Source organism: Mchenga conophoros, linkage group LG17 (genome assembly GCF_057382185.1).
Source record: "Mchenga conophoros isolate Kocher_MC1m ecotype Shallow Benthic linkage group LG17, M_conophoros_male_GT1.1, whole genome shotgun sequence".
Classification (NCBI taxonomy): domain Eukaryota; kingdom Metazoa; phylum Chordata; class Actinopteri; order Cichliformes; family Cichlidae; genus Mchenga; species Mchenga conophoros.
In genome coordinates, this window is record NC_140542.1 from 17643098 (window position 1) to 17663745 (window position 20648).

General features: G+C 40.9%; 1 protein-coding gene across 2 annotated transcripts; it reads right to left on the minus strand.

Annotated features, from left to right (window-relative positions):
- Positions 1 to 696: 696 nt before the first annotated feature.
- LOC146555312 (uncharacterized) lies at positions 697 to 19584 on the minus strand. 2 transcript variants are annotated; one of them, XM_085251067.1, is made up of 10 exons: positions 19467 to 19584; positions 17244 to 17444; positions 16131 to 16427; positions 15698 to 15772; positions 14681 to 14974; positions 14294 to 14411; positions 11317 to 11518; positions 10004 to 10138; positions 7275 to 7389; positions 697 to 5759 (listed from the first exon to the last, which is right to left on the minus strand). In XM_085251067.1, exons 2-9 carry the CDS (start codon positions 17293 to 17295, stop codon positions 7285 to 7287), a joined length of 1278 nt encoding a protein of 425 aa, XP_085107193.1. In that variant the 5' UTR covers positions 17296 to 17444; positions 19467 to 19584; the 3' UTR covers positions 697 to 5759; positions 7275 to 7284. The 2 variants fall into 2 exon arrangements, with proteins under 2 accessions (XP_085107193.1, XP_085107194.1); XM_085251068.1 differs by lacking the exon at positions 7275 to 7389.
- Positions 19585 to 20648: the final 1064 nt, after the last annotated feature.

The following is a 20648-nucleotide window of genomic DNA, read 5'->3' on the forward strand; positions in this document are numbered from 1 at the left end:
TTTGGTTTGGTTTGATCCACCACACAGCTGCCACAACTATGATGGTGACACAAGGTTTCACAGCAGAAACTGACACAGCATCAGATGACAGAGTATAGAGCATTAGAACATGGTATACTATGGCCATAAAGGGATTGACATGGTCAGCAACAATACTCAGCTACGATGCTGTATTTAAACTGTAAACTGTGTTGCTCAGGTGACAAAAGCGGGTCAATAAAATATCCTTCACACCATCACACCACCAGCAGCCTGAAATACTGGTATAAGGCAGGATTGATAAATGACTTCATAATGGCTGTTTTCACCAAACTCTAAACTTACCATCTGATTGTACTAGCAGGAATCATCATCAGACCAGGAAACGTTTTTTTGTCTTCTGTTGTCCAGTTTTTGTGAGTCTGTGTAAACTGTAGCCTCTCTGTAGCCTACTGTTATTAGTGAACAAAAGTGGTACATGTGAGGTCTTCTGCTGCTGGAGCCCAGTTGCTTCAAGTTTAGACCAGCCTCTCTAGCACCAACAACCAAGCACTTCAGCAGGTCATTGTCACGATGTCTACATACCTAAAAGCAATAAGTTGCTGCCATGTGATTGGTTGAATAGATAATTGCATGGTTGAAACAGGTGCATGTAATGTCTCAAGGTTGTTTTTACCAGTAATTCTGAAAATATACCATAATGCTGAACACATGAAAGACAAGGAAAACTATGTTTATTTGTATTAGATCATTTAACAAACATAAAATACAGTCCCAGACAGATGTTATCATGGTGCAAAAACATCAAGAACAGAGATCAAAAACAAAGAAGAGAAACAGCAGCCAGATGACAGTGATGTTCCACTTTTTTGCGGCTCAGATTCAGGACGCCAAAGTAGAAGCAGAGTTCATACAGCACACCTGATACTTGACAGTAACACCTGACGCACAATCAGCAGTGAAATCTGAGGAGTTTAAACAGTCAGACATTTTTAAATCTTTTCACCGTGGTCTAAGTATACATCCAGGATGAACCTAGCTTTGCAAAAAGGCTGGAACTCAGGGGCAAACTGACAGCTATCAGTGTCTTCTGTATTTTCTTTTTTAAAGCTCATTGGCAGTTTCCCCCTATGTGTTTAACATCCTAATCAACGCTGAGCTTGGCTAATCACGTTTAAACATATGAACACTTGTCCCACCCCCAAAACAAAATAAAACTAAACAAAACAACAAACCATAACATTCATTTTTATACCAACTAGCATGATGTTGAATAAATCTATTGCTAACTACCAAATAAATCCCAAAATATGGAAAAACATTTAGCATACTATCTTTAGTTATGCTGGCTAACATATGTTAAGCTAGGCTAAGCTAATTTTATAAACACCAGTTACAAAAAACTACAACAATGCCTGTCAGTACTAGAAGAACCTAGTGTAATGCCTGCAGTGGCTAATAACAACAAAAATATCACTTAGCTAATAAAACATGCCAGTATTTCAGCAGCTACACTTGTGCTAAATTAGGCTGAACTAGCTGCTACTGATAGATAACTATAATAATAAACTGCTATTTCCATTAGACACAGCTGCGCGACACAACACCAGTTAGAAACCAGCAGGAAAACATGTTGCGTTAAACTGTTTGTAGTTCTATAAGTTAAACTAGTTCAGTGACAATGTCTTTAGCTGTGTGCCACATAAACTTAATGTAAACCATCATGTAGATGTTAAGGTGCTCCCATGGTTCCAGTGTTCATGCTCAGCTTGGTTAAACCCAGATGAAACTAAAATCCACCATAAAAACAATTGGCTAATAACACAGTCTGCATCAGCTAATGGAAGAATTGGATTTTAGCGCTCATGCTACAGCTTGGCTGAAGCTGCTACAGCGGCTACATCTACTCTTCTAATTTCATGCAAAGTCACTATTCCTCTAAACCTAACATGCAGGATGGAGATACCTACTGTGAGCTAACGTTTGTCAGGACTGTGCTAAGGATGGACGGATTCAGGATATCACTGATAAAACAAAATATGCCTTTTCACTTTTACATTTTAATTTTGTGAAAAGAGAACAACAAAAGGATCAGATAAGTACTAGTTCTGTTTTCAGAAGTACATAAAAACTATCACAGACCTCCAGAAATTGATATCAAGTGCAAGTTACTGTGGCAGAAACAACAGCAGATAAACTGACATATTTTGTATTTTGATTATATTATTGTGACTTTTGTCAAGATAACTCCAACACAGACATACGAGAACCATCAGAGGAGATTTGGTGGCCTAACAGGAAGCTCAGATGTTTGAGAAGTTTTCAAAGTAAATCCATATTCACACAATAGATGAAAGAAAGTTTTTTAAATTGTTCTATAAATTCAGATGTGATTTCTGCATAATGGACAAACAGTCTGAGTTGTGCTGCTGTATATTAATGTATCAGGAAACCAATAATCAGTCCACCCCCAGACTCTTCTTAATGCTAGATTTGCAAACATCTGACAAACTATCACATACTTATTATCACAGAAGCTGTAGGAAAATTATGCACTTTAAAACAGAACAAAGAAGAAACCAAGCGGAAGAAAAATCAGAACAAAGCACCTGATCAAAGCAAAGATACCAAGACGGTACAGAGGAACACCGGCATGCAGCTTTTAGGAAGATTTTTGTAATTTTACTGACATAATAATAAAAAAATAGTATCGAGTTTGTATTCACAGTAAAACACAGATTTAAAAACATTCTGGAGGAATTGATTCAGTGCCAGTTAAGGTCGTGGAAGTCTCGAATAAATTACATATTTTCAGACACATTTTTAACACAAGACCAGCAAAGGCAACACTAAAAACAGTGAGAGCCCCGATACAACACAAAACCAGATTCAAGCCCAGGAAATACCAAAAACACTAGCAGGTCAAATATAGGTTATAACTATTAGTATTTTATGTTCTAAAATATCAGATAAAATTAGTTGAAACTCACTGATCAAAATGATTAAATAATGTGCAACTCAACATCTGTCTAATTATCTCATTAATGTTGACTTAGCTAGTGACATTAATGAGATAATAATTTTTTGTTCCTAACTGGTTTCCCTTTTCTGGCAGTAATGGGCTTTCATACCTTTAATTTGAGTAAATAAGTACATTTAAAAAAGTTACCCCGTGAAAGTTGTGTGGCAATTAAGTCTTTATCTTGACTAACCTTTCATATATATTATTGTTTTTTTTTCTGCTGGGAGCTGACCTACACATATTACTAAGAAAACTTCACAACATCAGTTAAATGTGTAAAATATGTTTTTCCTTCAGCAAGTGTCTTTAAAGTAGGCTACACGTGTTTGTCATGCAAAATGTTTATAGGAGCTCCTAACAGCACATGCTACTAGTTGTTTTAAACAATACAGTATAATAGCCTGATCAAACTTCGGATTTAATTATTAATTAATTTAAATAATCTTAAATTAATTAATAAGCCTTTATTAATTTTAAATTCCCATAGTTTGTTAAAGCCCTGCTTTATCAAATTAATGCTCTTAATATCTTCAGTCAAGTACACTTGTCACAGTTCAATCTTCATTTGCAGTGCCATATGTTGTAAAGAAACTGGAATGTCTGAGCTAGTTGTTATCTTACTGAAACAAGTTTGACAGAAGTACCTTGTTCCACCCTGAAAGGGATCACAGTCATCTGAACAGCTTATTCTTATTTTCTAGGATTATTTGGTCTCTATTTAAATGTAAACATAACTTAGGAACCATAAAGTTTGAAATGTGTGCAAAAGCAAAAAAGAGATGTATTTGGGTATCTCCCACAGTAAAAAAAATTCAAAAGCTTACAGAAAAAGACGTGTTTATTCAGAAGGATGATCTGAGGCATCTGAGAAGTTTGATCAACCAAAATGCAGATGCAGACTTCTCTTTGGGGTTTTACATTAAATGCTGAATTTTTGCCGCCCCTTTCAGACAAGATCCATCCCAGTTTTTAATTTCTACAGAAGAAAAAAAATAAACAAAACAATATTCAATGTTGGAATCTAAATAAAACTTTGTGTCCTTATCACTGTCATTTTGAATTCAGTGAAAGGTGTTCCACTACATGACATCATTTCTGGTCCTCCTCCATTATTATTTGTAAATAGATATTGCCCAGTGCCCTTATTTGATTAGGACTGTATATGAGCTTAACTTCTATCATTTTTCAATTAATCAAATTTTCATGAAATTCATTCTGCTGCATTGTGCTCAACTGTTAGATGTAAAATAATGTATCATCTGCATGCATAAAATTTGGACTTTTTTAGTAAAAAAGTAATTTTCTGTTTAATCATTATAGTTTTCAGTTCATTACGTTTTGATCAAACTCTGCTCTTCGTAAAAATAAAGAAAAGTGTCATCTGCATACACAATCTAAAATTTGCATGTTAAGTAACACTAGCATTTGCTGTGTTTTGATTTTAATCACATTTTCTACAACATGCTAAAAATGAACAACAAAAAAATCCCCTTAGCATTATTTCAGAGAAGGAGGAAAGTGTCTGTTCAAAAATAAATCAATAAATAAATCAATGAAAACCATCTGCTACACCTAACTGTGCAAAATAAAAACAACTCTGGCACAATCTGAATTTAAACACAGTGTAATCAGTCCACAGAAATTATCTCTCTTTAGAAATGAGCTTTAGGAAATATATATATTTTTAAAGTGCTATTTTACTTTTATAGATAGTCATACTACACATTTGAAAAACAGAAATCCAGACATGTAAACGGATTTATAAGAAGTGAGGAAGGTAAAATAAAGCTAATCCCAGTGTTTCATGCTACAAACCAGACCTGCTGAAACTTAACGCTGATTAAAGTTAATCAGCGTTAAGTTTCTGACAAATACATGATCAGATGATGTATAACATTAAGAAGGAAGGAAGGCAGTATTTGAAGCGCTAAACAATCAAGTTTTATCTGCTACTGTTTTCTCCTTTATCAGTAAGTGCAAAGTACTCCTTAAACTCACCAGGACAGAAATAAGGCAAATAATTTTAAAGCTGAAGGAAAATATAATAACTCAAGTCATTTTTAAAGTAAAAATGTGCTACTTTTTCAGAGTGTTGCCTTTAAATTAATGAGCCTTTTGTTTTGGACTGCTGTTTGATCAAATCTCATTTTAATGAATAATCACCAAAACTATTCAAGTAAGTAAGCATGTTTTATCAGTAAGTTAATTAGATCATTTCACCCCATGAGTTTATATTTTCCATTTTAACACTGAATGTAGAGACATTTTTTTTTTTTATATGTAGCATCCACTAACACGAAAGTGAAACTTAGTCCATTGTCTTCACGAACCTCATGACAAGCTACTTCTGGTACTTCTGGAAGATACAACAAAATGAGATATTCTGTTCAACTCTTGAACTGTGATGGTGAGTACTCAATAAATCAACCGCTTGACCATCTGCGCAGAGCTGACCTGCAGGAAGAGTAAAGAATCATAGTAGACGATGTCGGGAATTCCTATTGCTTTCCCCTCCAGCACTCACTGACGTCTGTGGCGTTTGGTCAAAGAGTCGTGGAGATGCAACAAGCAGACATCAGGATGGTCACATGTATGAGGGCAGCACTGGATGGATGACGGCAATCCCACAATCCTACAGTTCACCGTGAGGTCGCTTCCTGTGTACTCCTCAAGCCCTGGTGAAACTAGGGACAACCAGAACAGCAATGGCTGCCACGGCGACTGCCACCACTGCCAGGTTCCAGCCTTCACAGTCGCGCTGCCGGGAGACGACAAGACAGGTTAGAATAAAATTAATTTATAAGCACATTAGGTTTTAGCCACATGCTGGATATTTTGGAAACTTTAAATGGAGTTTGAAACTTTATTTTGACTTTGCAGTTCTTTTCCATTTGGATGCACCAAATAATGGAAATGTCTATAAAAAAGGGGACAATACTTTTTATAAAAGAGCACTACATTCTGACCTCCCACCACATTTTGAATGTGCTTGTAGGATCTGGTCCAGAGGGGTGAAGAAATCAGGTGGCCCCTGAAGCAGAGCCTCTTCAACCTCTGCATATTCTAAACACATATGCAAAGAACCCACACAAATTGACAACAAAAAATACTGAATATGACCATAAGCGAAGTTTTAGTGTGGAGCCTTTAAGATGTTTGGGAACTTTTAGATGTTCTGCGAATCCATTCGTACTGGTCACAAATGAAGAGTGAGTGGCAGGTCATTCAGTATTTTTCTAACTACCTCTGTATGGCTGTGTTTAGGCGAAAGGTGAAGGATGTTTTTTGTGCCTCACAATTACAAACAGAGTCAATGCTAAGATGCAATCATACATAAACTGAAAATATTTAATCTTACAGAAAAAGTCCGTGCTGTGTCACAAGCAAAGACTCTTCTGATTCAAGATTTTCTTTACTGGCATTATGTTGCTAGAACATAACAAAAATTACAGTGGTGCCCTCGGTGATAAAGAAAATACAAAAAAGATAAATAAAGAAATAGATTTTCTTTAAAAAGATATAAAAGATAAAAGTATGGAAGAGGATTAGGGCCACTGGGGGAAAAAAAGAGTGGGAACATCTTTTTCTTTCTTGTTTTCCAGAATTCCGAGAAAAAAGTAAGAATTCTGACTTTTTTTCTCGGAATTCTGACATTAATCTAAGAATTAAAGTGTAAAGATTACATTATTATGGGCTCTTTGATGGACAGATGGTAAATGGACCGGTTCTTATATAGTGCTTTTCTACTATGAGCTAACTTTGCACAACTTGGCTCATTCACACATTCACACCCATTCGCACAAGCGCTTCTTTCTATGCAAGTGTTTTCTATCTAACATTAACACAGATGATGGAGGCATCTGAGAGCAACTTGGGGTTAGTATGTTGCCCAAAGATATTTGGCATATAGAAAGCAGACGCGGATTGAACCACCAACCTTCCTTCATATTTGATTTGCTTCACAGAAACTCAAGCAACCTGACAAAACAAACTGAGCCCAGCATTAAATCAGTCGGGACATGAGCATGTAAAATCATGGCTGATGGAGGATGGAACACCCGGCACGGCTGATGTACTACTACAGTTCAAACAAACAAGTAAAACCTGGATTTGAACAGAGATTGGGAAGTCATGGTGGCAGAGGTTTCCACTTTTAAACTCTTTAAATGACAGAGGGGTTCATCTGAAGCAATTGTTTCTTCATTTGTGGAAACAAATGCAGAGGCAGTTTTCCTTGAAAGCGCCTGGTAGAGGAAGAAGGTCATGGCCATACCTGGTCCCATCTAAGACGCCAGCTCCTCCCACCAGCACCAAATCAAGGCCACTATTACAATCATTCCTATGAAGGGGATGGAGAGAACAGGGGGCTCAGACTGGCGAGTGCAGTTCTGGGAAGAAGACAGAAGGTAGGAGTGTGGGGAGTATGGAGAGAGGAGAAAATAAAAAAATCAGAATAATAAAGTCAGAGGACGTGAGGGCGAACGGCAAGCAGGGAGCAAACGAAAACGAGTGATCTGATGTGAAATGACTGATAGGCAGGCAGGTCGATCATGAAAACTCATCAAATTTTCAGAGAATTTTTCAGTTTCTCGTGTAAATTTCATGTGAAACAGAAGAGACGGCAATCAGACAAAAAAATGGAAATGAAGTGAGGAAACTGAAAAATTAAAGACAAGATGGTGAGGTTTTTTTTGTTTTGTTTTGTTTGAAGTCTTTAACATTAAAACATCAGCATCTTGTCATTTCAAGACTTTTGGAGATCAAATCTGAAGCATCAGCAGCCCTGCAGGAGCTTTTGGGTAAGAACTACCAGGTCAGCTTTGGCTGTAGAGAGCCATCTTAAAAGTTGATGTGTTTCCTAACAAGTTTGTTAGCCTAGCGTTAGTATTCTCACAAGTGAGTTTATATCTCACTCGGTGAAAATATCCTAAATTCATCCTAAAATGTTTATATTTCACAAAGTGATATTTTCTGGAGGCCTGTGAAAAAAATCCCATTTAATTTTTGCCAAGGGAAGGAGGAACTAATGTCAATGTTAAAGGCTGCTACTATCAAAATAATGACACCCCTGCAGTGCTGCATGGTGGATAAGAAATTGAATGAATTATCTGATGAAGAGGAGTGGATTGGGGACCAGGTCACTGTTTACAAAGTCCCTAGAAAAGAAAGGCAAGTGCCACAACAAGTTCTGAGTCAAACCTCATGTCAGCACTAGTGAATGCAAATGCTCGAGTCAGGAAAGTTCCTCAGCAAGTCTTAGAAAACCAAACTCTGTGTAGTTTTAGTTTTTAATTTTACAGTTTACATTTCAAATTACAAGTAGGAGTGTTGAAAGCATGGCTGGAGATCCAGATAAGGGTGAAGTCAAACAGCAGGTCTTGAGTGCTGACTTGGACAAAGGATTATGATTTTCACAGCTATGCAAAAATCCATACCAGTTTAACTGTCCATGAAACTAGATAAGAAAGAACAATTAGTAAAACTACATTAATGTCTTAAAAATTTAAAGGCTGGATAACCACTAATTTAATGGTTGTAGATTTAGATAAAACTGAGGTTAGTGTACTCTGCCCTGAAAACCTTAGAAATATGGCATATAACCAGATTCTTACTCTGGCTGGCATAAACTTGACCTCCAGTAACACTGTGAGAAATCTTGGAGTCATTTTTGACCAGGATATGTCCTTCAATGCGCATATTAAATAGATATGTGGGACTGCTGTCTTCCATTTCTGCAATATCTCTAAAATTAGAAATATCCTGTCTCAGAGTGACGCTAAAAGCTAGTTATTGTATTTATTACTTCTAGGTTGAACTGCTGCAATTTGTTATTTGTATGCCCTAAGAACTTCCTGAAAATCTTTCAGTTGAACCCAAATGCTGCAGCAACAGTACTGACAGGTGGCCTCTCTTCATTTGCTCCCTGTTAAGAATCCAGAATTTAAAATCCTGCTCTTCACATTTAAGCTCTTAAATAATCAGGCCCCATGTCATTTTAATAACCTCATAGTACCATATCACCACATTAGAGCACTTTGTTCTCACACTGCAGGCTTACTTGTGGTTCCTAGAGTATTTAAAAGTAGAATGGGAGGCAGAGCCTTCATCTTTAAGGCCCCTCTTATGTGGAACTATATCAGACTAGATGGGTTGCCCCTCCCTGATCCTGGTTAGGCTGGAGGTTTTTTCCTGTTAGACGGGAGTTTTGCTCCTCACTGACACCAAATGCTGCTCCTTGGGGTGGGGGGTGGGGGTGGGGGGTCATCTGATTGTTAAAGTTTCCAATCTCTTTAATCCATTTGACATTATGAAAAATGAAAATCAGTTGAATTTCACATCCTACCTAGTGAACCCTCAAGTCAATTTGAGTCATAAGGTGTGAAAAATTGACAGTTGATCAATACTGAGTCACCTAACTGGGGAATTTATTTGTTCAAGTTTTGGAGTCTCCGGGAAGAATTGATTTACTGATGTTAAAGTAAAGAGTCCCAAACTGTTTGGACTGGTCTGTCTTGCAGGAGATGTTCCATATCAGATGAGCTGTAAATGTCCGTGTTCTTTGTTTTTGTATGAAATTCATTTTCAAGGGCTGTGCGATATAGGCGAAAGACCAGACAAAAGACAACGTGCCCTGAAGCGACAGACATTTAGAAGCTCACAGAAAAACTGTCAGAAACCGGCCACGAGCAGAGCTGAAAGCAAAATGATCCAGAGAGCGTTTGGGCTTAGCTGTTACCGGCCAACATGCACACAGTACAGACAGAGAGGCGTCATGTGACAGAGCACGGACCAGATTTTTTTTCTCTAAACACTTACCTGAAAATGTTCTGCTATGTTAATCTAAACCTCACCCTTTCCTTTCCAGAGGGAGGGAGTTTTAACCCTAATCTCTGTCAGGCATGGTTACTTGAGACCAAATAATCTATCAGTACTGAAACATTTTAACATTGTAACATACCCAACTTCACTAAGCACCTGAGGCTTTTACCTGTGACCTCTCACCTGTGACTTCCTGCCCACCAGTTTTTGCAGCTCAGCCTTGCAGCGCTGCAGCTCCTGTTCAAGTGCCGCTCGCTCCCGCTGGCTGCAGTCATACAGCTGCTGAAGCTCGGCCAGCTCACCTTTCAAACCTTCACACTGAAGGAAGGACAGAAGAAACACAACAACAAATCAATAACAGATATTTATATAAGAGACAAAGATACTATGGGCAGGTCAGGACCTCTTTGGTCTGTAAACCTGAAGACTATTGGAAGATGCTGATTCCATACTGGGAACAGTCAAAGGATCTTGCAAAGAAAAGCGTCTGGACTTCTTTAAGTTGCTTGAAGACGTTTCACCTCTCATTGGCATCCTCGAAAGCGTGTCCTTTATCCTTAAGATGCAGATGGACTGCTGAGTCTTGTCCTGTGGAGGTGGCTCTTCTGTGTTGTGCCATGCGCTTGTGAAGTGGCTGTTTGGTCTCTCCAATGTAGAGGTCTGAGCATTCCTCGCTGCACTGTACAGCATGAGGACACTCTTTCGAGGATGCCAATGTTCACATTTTGGACAGAGGACAGATGGACAGATGGTTTGAAAGAGGAGTGAAAGAAGCCATCTATGTCCACTGTGAGCGACCATCTTTGAACAGAGGCGGGGGTTTACGACACCAACTCTCTGCCATCTATAATCCAGTTTTGAGATCCCTTCCCAGACGCCTTAACGCCCACTCACATCCTGGGCCATCTGACCTCAGGAAGTCGCATGATAAGGTGGGGCCAGGTTTCACAATGAACACACCCGGAACTCTGGCTGATTGGGACCCACACCCAGTTTCACACCTTGGCTCAGGCGATTAGAGGATCATCAGGGGGTCCTTTTGTCCCTCTGTGGGGGGTTACTCCCACTAGGTTTATATCTGGGACTCTCCACCATTTGACCTTAGAACTGAAGAAGTTTCTCGGATGAGAGGTGAAACGTCTTCAAGCAACTTAAAGAAGTCCAGGCGCTTTTCTTTCCAAGCTCCTTTGACTACGATGACCTGGATGACTGAGAACCTTCACAGACATACTGGGAACAATTTCCCACAATTTCATTAAACATGTACCATGACAGTAAAGCATGTTTCTATTCTATTCTATTCGAGTTACAACTGCCTGTTTTTTAATGTTGAAATGCTGAAATTTGCCATGCTGCTACAGATGACTGTTAAAGGTAAAATCAAAAGCTTTGCAATTCAAGATATCAACAGTCTTTGGATTAAACTGACCAAATATGATGTCCGTCTGTAGTAAACATCCAGATGTTTTAGCTCATAAACAGCAGTCACCTCTCACCTCTCTCTGGACCTTCTGCGCTGTCTCCTCAGCTTGTCTCAGTTTGACCTTCAGGATGCTGATCTCCTCCTGTATATCAGATGAGTCCTTCTGCTCAGGTCTGGACTGGAACACCGTGATATAAGAGTCCGCCTTCACCTGGTTGTCCTTTTCATATTCAGTACTGCCCTCCGCTCTGACTGCCAGATACACGTCATCACACCTGTTTGCCATTAGACAGAAGATCTGTTGGAACAGTAGCTTCAGGAGACAAAGTGAGATATATAATAACACCCTAAAAAAAAAAAAAATACCCGCTCGTCCCTGCAAGCGGTCTATCCTTCAAGCTCAGGTCCTCTACCAGAGGCCTGGGCGTTTGAGGGTCCTGCGCAGTATCTTAGCTCTTCCTAGGACTGCGCTCTTCTGGACAGAGATCTCCGATGTTGTTCCTGGGATCTGCTGGAGCTACACACCTAGTTAGGCAGTCACCGCACCTAGTGCTCCGATTACCACGGGGACCACCGTTACCTTCACATTTTCTCAAACTCTTCTCTGAGCCCTTGGTATTTCTCGAGCTTCTCGTGTTCCTTCCTGATGTTGCTGCCATTCGGAACTACTACGTCTATCACTACGTCTCCTTCTGTTTGTCTACCACCACTATGTCCGGTTGGTTAGCCACCACCATTTTGTCAGTCTGTATCTGGAAGTTCCTCAGGATCTTAGCTCGGTCATTCTCCACCACCCTAGGGGGCGTCTCCCATTTTGACCTCGGGACTTCCAGGCCGTATTTGGCACAGATGTTCCTGTACACTATGCCGGCCACTTGGTTATGGCGTTCCATGTATGCCCTGCCTGCTAGCATTTTACACCTTGCTGTTATGTGCTGGATTGTCTCAGTGGCATCTTTACACAGCCTGAACCTCGGGTCTTGCCTGGTGTGATAGACCCCAGCCTCTATGGATCTTGTACTCAGAGCTTGTTCTTGTGCTGCCATGATTAGTGCCTCTGTGCTGTCTTTCAGTCCAGCTTTGTCCAGCCACTGGTAGGATTTCTGGATATCAGCCACCTCCTCTATCTGCCGGTGGTACATACCGTGCAGGGGCCTGTCCTTCCATGATGGTTCCTCCTCTTCCTCTTCATTCTTGGGTTTCTGCTGCCTGAGGTTTTCACTGAGCACTCGGTCAGTTGGGGCCATCTTACTGATGTATTCGAGGATGTTTGTTGTCTCATCCTGGACTGTGGTGCTGACACTCACCAGTCCCCAGCCTCCTTCCTTCCACTTAGCGTACAGGCTCAGGGTGCTGGACTTGGTGTGAAACCCTCCATGCATGGTCAGGAGCTTCCTTGTTCTGATGTCAGTGGCTTCTATCGCCTCCTTTGGCCAGCCTATTACCCCAGCAGGGTACCTGATAATGGACAGGGTGTAGGTGCTGATAGCCCGGATCTTGTTCTTACCGTTCAGCTGACTCCTCAGGACTTGCCTGGCCCTCTGCAGGTACTTGGTGGTTGCAGCTTTTCTAGCGGCCTCTTCATTGTTCCCATTTGCCCGTGGGATCCCCAGGTACTTGTAGCTGCCCTCTATGTCTGCAATGTTGCCTTTTGGTAGTTTGTTTCATGCATTTATTTTTTAAATAATTCTATTGAAGCATGGTTGAAAAGCAATGTCTGACTTTCATTGGTTGACATTTATAGAATTTTTATTTATTATTACTTTTGTCAGATTAAGGTTATTTCTGTGACCATTGTGAGATTTTCTTTTATTGACTGAAGGGTACCAACAATTTTGTCCACATCTGTATCTATTTAATATGCGCACTGAAGGACATATCCTGGTCAAAAATGACTCCAAGATTCACAGTGTCACTGGAGGCCAAGATAATGCCATCCAGAGTAAGAATCTGGTTATATACCATATTTCTAAGATTTTCAGGGCAGAGTAAAATAACCTCAGTTTTATCTAAATTTAAAAGCGTTAAATTAGTGGTTATCCAGGATTTTATGTCTTTAGGACATTGCTGCAGTTTAACTAATTGGTGTGTTATCTGGCTTCATGGATAGATAAAGTTGGGTGTCATCTGCATAGCTGTGAAAATGTATGCTATACCTTCTGGTGATACTGCCAAAAGGAAGTATGTATAATGTAAATAGAATTGGTCCTAGCACAGAACCCTGTGGAACTCCATAATCAACCTTAGTGTGTAAAGACGACTCTCCATTTACATGAACAAATTTGAGTCCATTAGATAGATATAATTAAAACCACTGCAGTGCAGTACTTGTAACACTTACGTCAAGTTCTAATCGCTATAATAAAATATTATGGTCAACACTATCGAATGCTGCACTGTGGTCTAGCAGGACCAGCACAGAGATAAGTCCACCGTCAGAGGCCATAAGAACATAAATTGTAACCTTTTGTCAGCCTGGCTACAGTGCTTTAGAGAAACCTGGGGTTATTCTTATTTTCGTCAAACAATGATGAATAGTGAGACGTTCTAGCTTTATGGGGGACATTTTCAAAACAATAAAGCAGCAAACTATTTTTTCAGGCTAAATAATGAACTTCTAAATTTGTGATATGCCATTTCCTCTCCAGCTTACAAGTTATCTTTAAGGTTTGTGTTTAAGAGTTACACCAGGGAGTCAAGTTCTTGTGATCTGGTGCTTTCTTGTTCTGAGGAGCCACATTGTGCAGAGTCGTACACAGTGAAGAAGTAAAATTATTAACAAGACCTTGAACTTAGTTACAGTGCTTTCAGAAAGACATCTGCTGTTATGAAATCTATTCCCCATTGCCGTGTAATTCATTATTGTAAATTTAAATATTATTAGGAAATGATCAGACAAGCTCTGAGCACAAGATCCACAGGGGGTGGGGTCTACCACACAAAAAAAGCCTCTGGTAGAAAACCCAAGCTTGAAGAATTTTCGCACATTTTAAGAGTCAGAGTGTCAGGTGTAGGTGGATGTTTTGACTGAAGCTGCTCAGGTCACTCACGCGTCTTGTTGTTGTTGCAGTTCCTCCACCTTGTTGTTCAGCTGTTTGTTGTCACTAGTCAGATTCTGATGTTGGTCTGTCAGAGAGTTGAACTCGTCCTGCAGCTGAGTGACCTCACCTGTATCAGTAGACAAAGACTGATATCAGTATTGATTAACTGACTAATAATTGTCTTATTGATTCTAATGAAGAAACAAACACGTTATTACATCTCTGCATTATTGGTGCATCAGATGTTTGTTCACTTTGTTTCCTTCATCTCAGGTGATAAAGGTCCCATCTGTTAGTTACAGTTCTCCTACTTAGTTACAGTTACTAGTACTAAACCTTAGATAATGCAGGTTAATATTACTTAGAGTTATAGTTACTGTGTTTAGTTGCAGTTACCCTGTGTCAGTGTGCTGTGGCTCTTCATGCTCAGCTCAGCTCTCAGTGTTGTCACCTCAAGTTCGTACTCGGCTGTTGTGGCGTGCAGACGCTGTAGCTCCGCCCTCAGACGGCATAGCTCTTCCTGAAGGGAGGCAATGTCATTCTCTCTCTCTGCTGCTGCCTCCTCGGCTGCCTGCTGCAGCATTAGCACCTCCTCTTGAGCTGAGCGTAGCTCCTGCTGCACCTCCTCCAGCTCGCTTTCCTTCTCCTCCTCCAGACTGTCCATCTCCTCCTGGACTGAACGCAGCTGGGCTGAATGAGTCAGACAGCGTGAGAGAATTAGAGTGAGAGTCAATATCACAGTTTCAGAGTCTCAGAGAGTTAGAGAGTCAGAGTCAGTGAGTCAGAGTCTCAGAGAGTCAGAATCAGAGAGAGAGTCAAAGTCAGTGAGTCAGTGTCAGTGAGTCCAAGAGTCAGAGTCCGAGAGAATCAGAGTTAGTGAGTCAGAGTCTTAGAGTCAGAGTCAGAGAGTCAGAGTCAGTGAGTCAGAGTCAGTGAGTCAGTGTGAGAGAGTCAGAGTCACTGTCTCAGAGAGTCAGTGTCTCAGAGAGTCAGTGTCTCAGAAAGTCAGTCTGAGTCAGAGTGTCAGAGAGTCAGAGAGTCAAAGTGTCAGAGAGCAAGAGAGAGTCGGGGAGCATCAGAAAATCAGAGTCAGAAAGAGTCGGAGCGTCATAGTCAGAGACAGTCGGAGAGATCAGAAAGTCACAGCGAGTCAGAAAGTCAGAGAGAGTCAGTGAGTCAGAGTCTCAGAGTGTCAGTGTCTTAGAGATCAGAGAGTCAGTGTCAGAGAGTCAAAGTGTCAAAGAGCCAGAGAGAGTCAGTCAGTGAGTCAGTGTCAGTGAGTCAGAGACAGTGAGTCAGACTCACAGTCTCAGAGTGTCAGACTCTCGGAGAGTCAGAGTCTGTGAGTCAGTGTCAGAGTGTCAGAGAATCAGAGTGTCATACTGTCAGAGTCAGGGAGGTGAAGGAGCTCACCTTGCAGCCTTTGGATCTGCCGGGTGAAGCTCTCGGCCTGGTGGGCGCTGGCCAGCCGCTCCTCCTCTAACAGACCTTTGAAAGGAGAAATGATATAGAATAGAATAGAATAGAATAATCCTTTAATTGTCCCACATGGGGAAATTTGGGTGTAACAGCAGCAAGAAAGACACATATACAAACAAACAGTACACAAGACACAGAACAGAAACATACACAGTTTTCACATATTTACATCAAGGACAAAGGTTACCAAAAAGAGAGTACTGTACCGTTATTAAATTGAATAAAATGAAATACAGATAAGAGGAAAGTTACAGAGCTGATGTAAACCTCTATGTTTGTTGGGAGCAGTTTTGATTGTGCTCCTGCATAACAGGAGATGCAGAAGGAGTAACAACCGTGAATATGAAGCAAAGTGACGTTTCCTCACCCTGTAGCTCCATGAAGCTCTCCTCATGTCTCTGAGACACCTCCCGTGTCTCCTCCAGCTCCAGCAGTAGCTGCAACACCTGAGCCTTCAGCTCCTCCAGCTCCTCTTCTTTACCTTTATCGCCGCCTTCCTCCTCATCCTCAGACTTCTCTTCCTTCACCTCTTTCTCATCCTCCTCCTGCCCCTTCTCTCCTTCACCCCCTGTCTCCTCCTTCTCCTCAAGGGACTCCCTCTCTTTGGCTGTGAGGGTATCTGCCAGCATGATGGGCTTCTCCTCCTTCAGCTCACAGAGCTCATCTGCTCAGAGAGGAAGGAGACAATGAAGAGGCAGAGGAGGATTTTTAACAAAGAGAGATGAAAATACACTTCTCTTATTTTGTAGGAGTTTCCAAATAAAACAATATTTATTTTAAAAGATTATAAAACCATGATGTACTTCTTTACTTGACCACCAGGGCTCTTCTTAATAAACCAGGTTTCTTCTTGTTTGTCACTGAAAGTCATACCCTTTATTTTAGTGGGAGATAAATACCGAAACTGTCTGAGGTTTTCAAGCAGGTTAACAGTTTTTATCAAATATCCTTGTTTTAAATACTTTAAAATCCTCTAAATTTACTCAATGTCCAAATTTTTTGTGTGCTGTGCTGCCGAGACATCTGCTGGATTTAACCTTTATTTAATCTGGTGCATCATTAACAGCAAATCATTTAAAGTGAGGGGCAGGGAAAAGGTAAACAACTGAATATACCTGACTTCACCTGGCAGCAAAACACCTTTAAATGTGTGTACCATCAGCATAAAAACAACAAAAGAGTTAAAATCCCATAAAATAAGATAATTCTAATATAATATTTCATATAAAGGAGAACGTGTTTCTCTTAAATCAAAAGTAATAATTTGAATTCCAGCGTGCACCTCAGTCTGCACCTCTGACACACATTTGAAATGTCTACACCTTGTTCTAGCCTCTATGGTTTTTATGTGAAACAGGAAGTGCTGAACATAATTAACAAGGTGAAGATAAAATAAATGTAAGGTAAAATAAATGGGACTAAAAATGAAGACTCTGATGCTTATCCCTTCACACAGACACACGCACACACAGTGACTGACCGGATGGGTCGAGGACCTCCTCGATGACAGGCGGCAGCCGGAAGGCATCCATGTTTCCTCTGATTGATGGGAAGCTATAGAGATGAGGGGGTCAGAGCTCCAGAGGGGTGAGGAGGGGAGAGAATGAGGCAGATGGAGCCCAGGAAGGGTCCTCACGCTCCGGGTAGAGAGAGCCGCTGCAGCCCTTTCATCCTTCTGGAGCTGGGAGGGAAACACAGGGGGAGGAGGGAGAGGCGGTGAGAGCTGCGACAGATACTGCATCACGAGGAGGCGGGCAGCGTGCAGGCCTCAAACACACACTCTATCTCCACATGTCTCACTCTGCAGCTCTGCTGCCTTTTAACCACCAACCCGCATAACCTCAGTGAGAGGGGAGCAAACACAGCATCTCTCTGCGGACACCACTGCCACAAGAACCAATCAACAGCTACCATGGGCGGCTGGTGTCATCTATACAGTTATAAATTGGGACCGCTCTTCATGACAAATGACTGAAATAAGAATTGACCACAGAGATCACCTGGACCACTGAATCCCTTAACTCTCAGTTTGCTGGTATGTTACCTACAAATAGCGCTAACCTTTAGCAGACTGTGAATAAAAGAGGGCTATCGGCTGTTTGCTTTGTGCCATCAGTTTTAGCATTTTGACCCATGAGGTGCTATGTTTTGTTTTCAGAGGGCAGAGCCTCACAGACACAAATACCTGTGCAGTAACATCCAATCAAAATCCTAGAATTTCACTGGTGACCAAAACTGGAGCTCAGACTTCTTGGATGGCCTGTTAGTAAAATTAAACATATGACTTATAAAAACATTTTCCCCCCATACAGACGTTATATTTGATATGAACCCCAGATAAACTTTTGCAGTCTCCTTCTTTTCCAGCTTATAAATCTATGTCATCTGCATGTCTTATTCTTCCCATTCCTGTCTTTTACTTCCTTTTACTTATCTTTATGATGTAACAGAAGTAAAATAGTTTCAGGAAGTGGGAAATTATGTACAGCGCACAAACCAGTTTCTATCCCGTCTCAGACTGTAAACATGTTTATTTTAACAATGAAGTCTATTGGTCCTGGGTCACTCCTGGAGCCTCTAGTGGAAACTAGAAGAACTGCTAGTTTGGAGCTTCAGTGCTAGCTTCATTTATTAATCTTGGAATGTGTTTTACGGTTCTGTGCAGTGCTTGTTCTTCATCAGTGTGGCCTTTGATGATCGTTTAGAGAGGTTTGTTGGTCTCCAGAGATTGGTTGGTTGGGAAAGGCTGTCAGATTTAAGGCTGCGGTTGTGTTTACCTGGAGCTTGGTATTCAGATTATATTTATTTAAAGTTTAAACCCTTCAGAGGAAACGATCCACCTGATTTCATGACTTAAACCTGAATGTCAAACTGCTCCTCTGCTGAGATTTTAAAACACTCTGACTGTAAATATTTTCAGGGACGAAGTGCTGACGAGAACACACATCACATTTCCCGATTGAAAGGATGTAAAGATAACTTGAAACCTTCAGTCACACTGCAAGTACTCATGCATTCTGCATGTAAGTGCAGCCGTTCAGGGATAGTTTAAAGGGACCAGCACACATTTCTGTCTGATGCCAGGCTTCTACAAAACACTCCAAAACACACAAAAGACTAGAAAAACAGACACAGCACGATCAAGAAGGACAAAAAGACTGATGAGAACACAGTGCTGATACAGAAGCATCGATTAGCTTTAACACCTCAGAGTTCCCAGCTGACGTGGAAACTCAAACATGAACACTGAGGCACAAACAGGAACAGCTTCAGCAATGTTAATCTGATATATCTGCAGAAACTCCTCATGTTGAAGGTTTTACACTGAGAGCAGCTCTGACATGAGCTGGATTACAATCTTATCCTCACTATTACACATTAATACCACCATGTCATCACCCTCTATATGTGCTCTGTATGTGCTGTCCTGCTGCTGATATTAAAGTCCTCATTCATTGGTCTGTGTCATTTCGTTGAGCTTGCACTGTGACCATAAAGCCTGAAATCCCTGTTTCCCTGTCATTGTGCCTTCATAAAGGAAAAGTTTAAATGTCATTCCTTGGATTTTCTGCTGGAACATCCTCTCCCTGCCTCATTGCAGTTTTAAAATGCTGAACTCTTCCATTAGAATCAGCTAACAGGCTGTGGCACGACCTTTTTCTGCTGCTCAAACACAACACATACATGCAGGATGAAGACGTACCTGATGCAGATCTGCTCGTCTCTGAACCACTCTCTGTGGTTTCAGGCTTTGCTGCAGACCTCCTCCTCCTCTTCCTCCTCCTGTTGTCCTATATTTCCTCCTCAGCTGCTCTCTCAGCGTGATGCAGAGTGACGTCACTACATGCTACAGACGGACAGAGGCCATGATGTGAATGCACAATCAGCCTACATGACGTCATTTATTAACCCATTCCTGCCTCTGATCTGCAGTCAGTGAAACTGAAGACGTGTGAGTGGCTGCAGCTGCAGACATAACAAGGATCACATTTCTGTGGCCCAGGTTATGATTCACCAAGTGGTCAGACAGAAACAGTGTTCAACTCTAACAAGGCCATGTGAAGCAAAACAAACACAATAATGACAAACACTGATTTTATTTCAGTCTTGATACAGAAAAAAAAGACTGATATCAGTATTGATTAACTGTCTAATAATTGTTTTAATGGGGAATAATTGTCTTATTCCCCATTAAAAGTAATGCTTCACTGCGGTTTTAGTCTCAGCTGAAAGTCTCTGGGTCGCACCTGCAGGAGAGATTTAACACAAGGTGACACAGACGCTCTGCAAGACTCGTTGGCTCTCAGTCGACTGCCGGTGAAAATGGAAACGCTGCAAACTCGCTCACTTCTGTTGCTAGGCAACACAAATCCAGGCTGGATAACATTAAAGGCCACAAAGATGAGAGAGGAGGGAAATGAAAGCTGAGCACCGACCTCCCAAAGATCCAGGAAGCTGCAGGGTTAAAACTAAAACTCCACCTGAAGGTTCAAAATCCCCACAGAGACAGAGACCAGAATCACTGACATCTACAGTGAAGAGGTTTCCAGTCCGCTCATTCCCAGTTTCAGAGTTTTCCCAGAACCTCTGAGAGCAGCTCTGTGACTGACAGCCTCGCTGAACCCACATTCAGCAAACGGGATACAGCACAGATGAGCTTTCACTTCATAACGACACAACAGCAACTCTTGATGATAACAATAATAATAATAATAGTGTGTTTGGGACCTCCTGCCTTAAAACCAGCAGTTCTTGAGCCCCCTGGTGGCCTCTGCAGGTGGTGGGAGGAGTCAAACTAAGTGAAATAAATAGAAATAAACAAATTAGTATTTTTTTTTAAAAACTCTGTTATGGTGATGAAGGGTAAAAGGTGTAGGGTGTGACC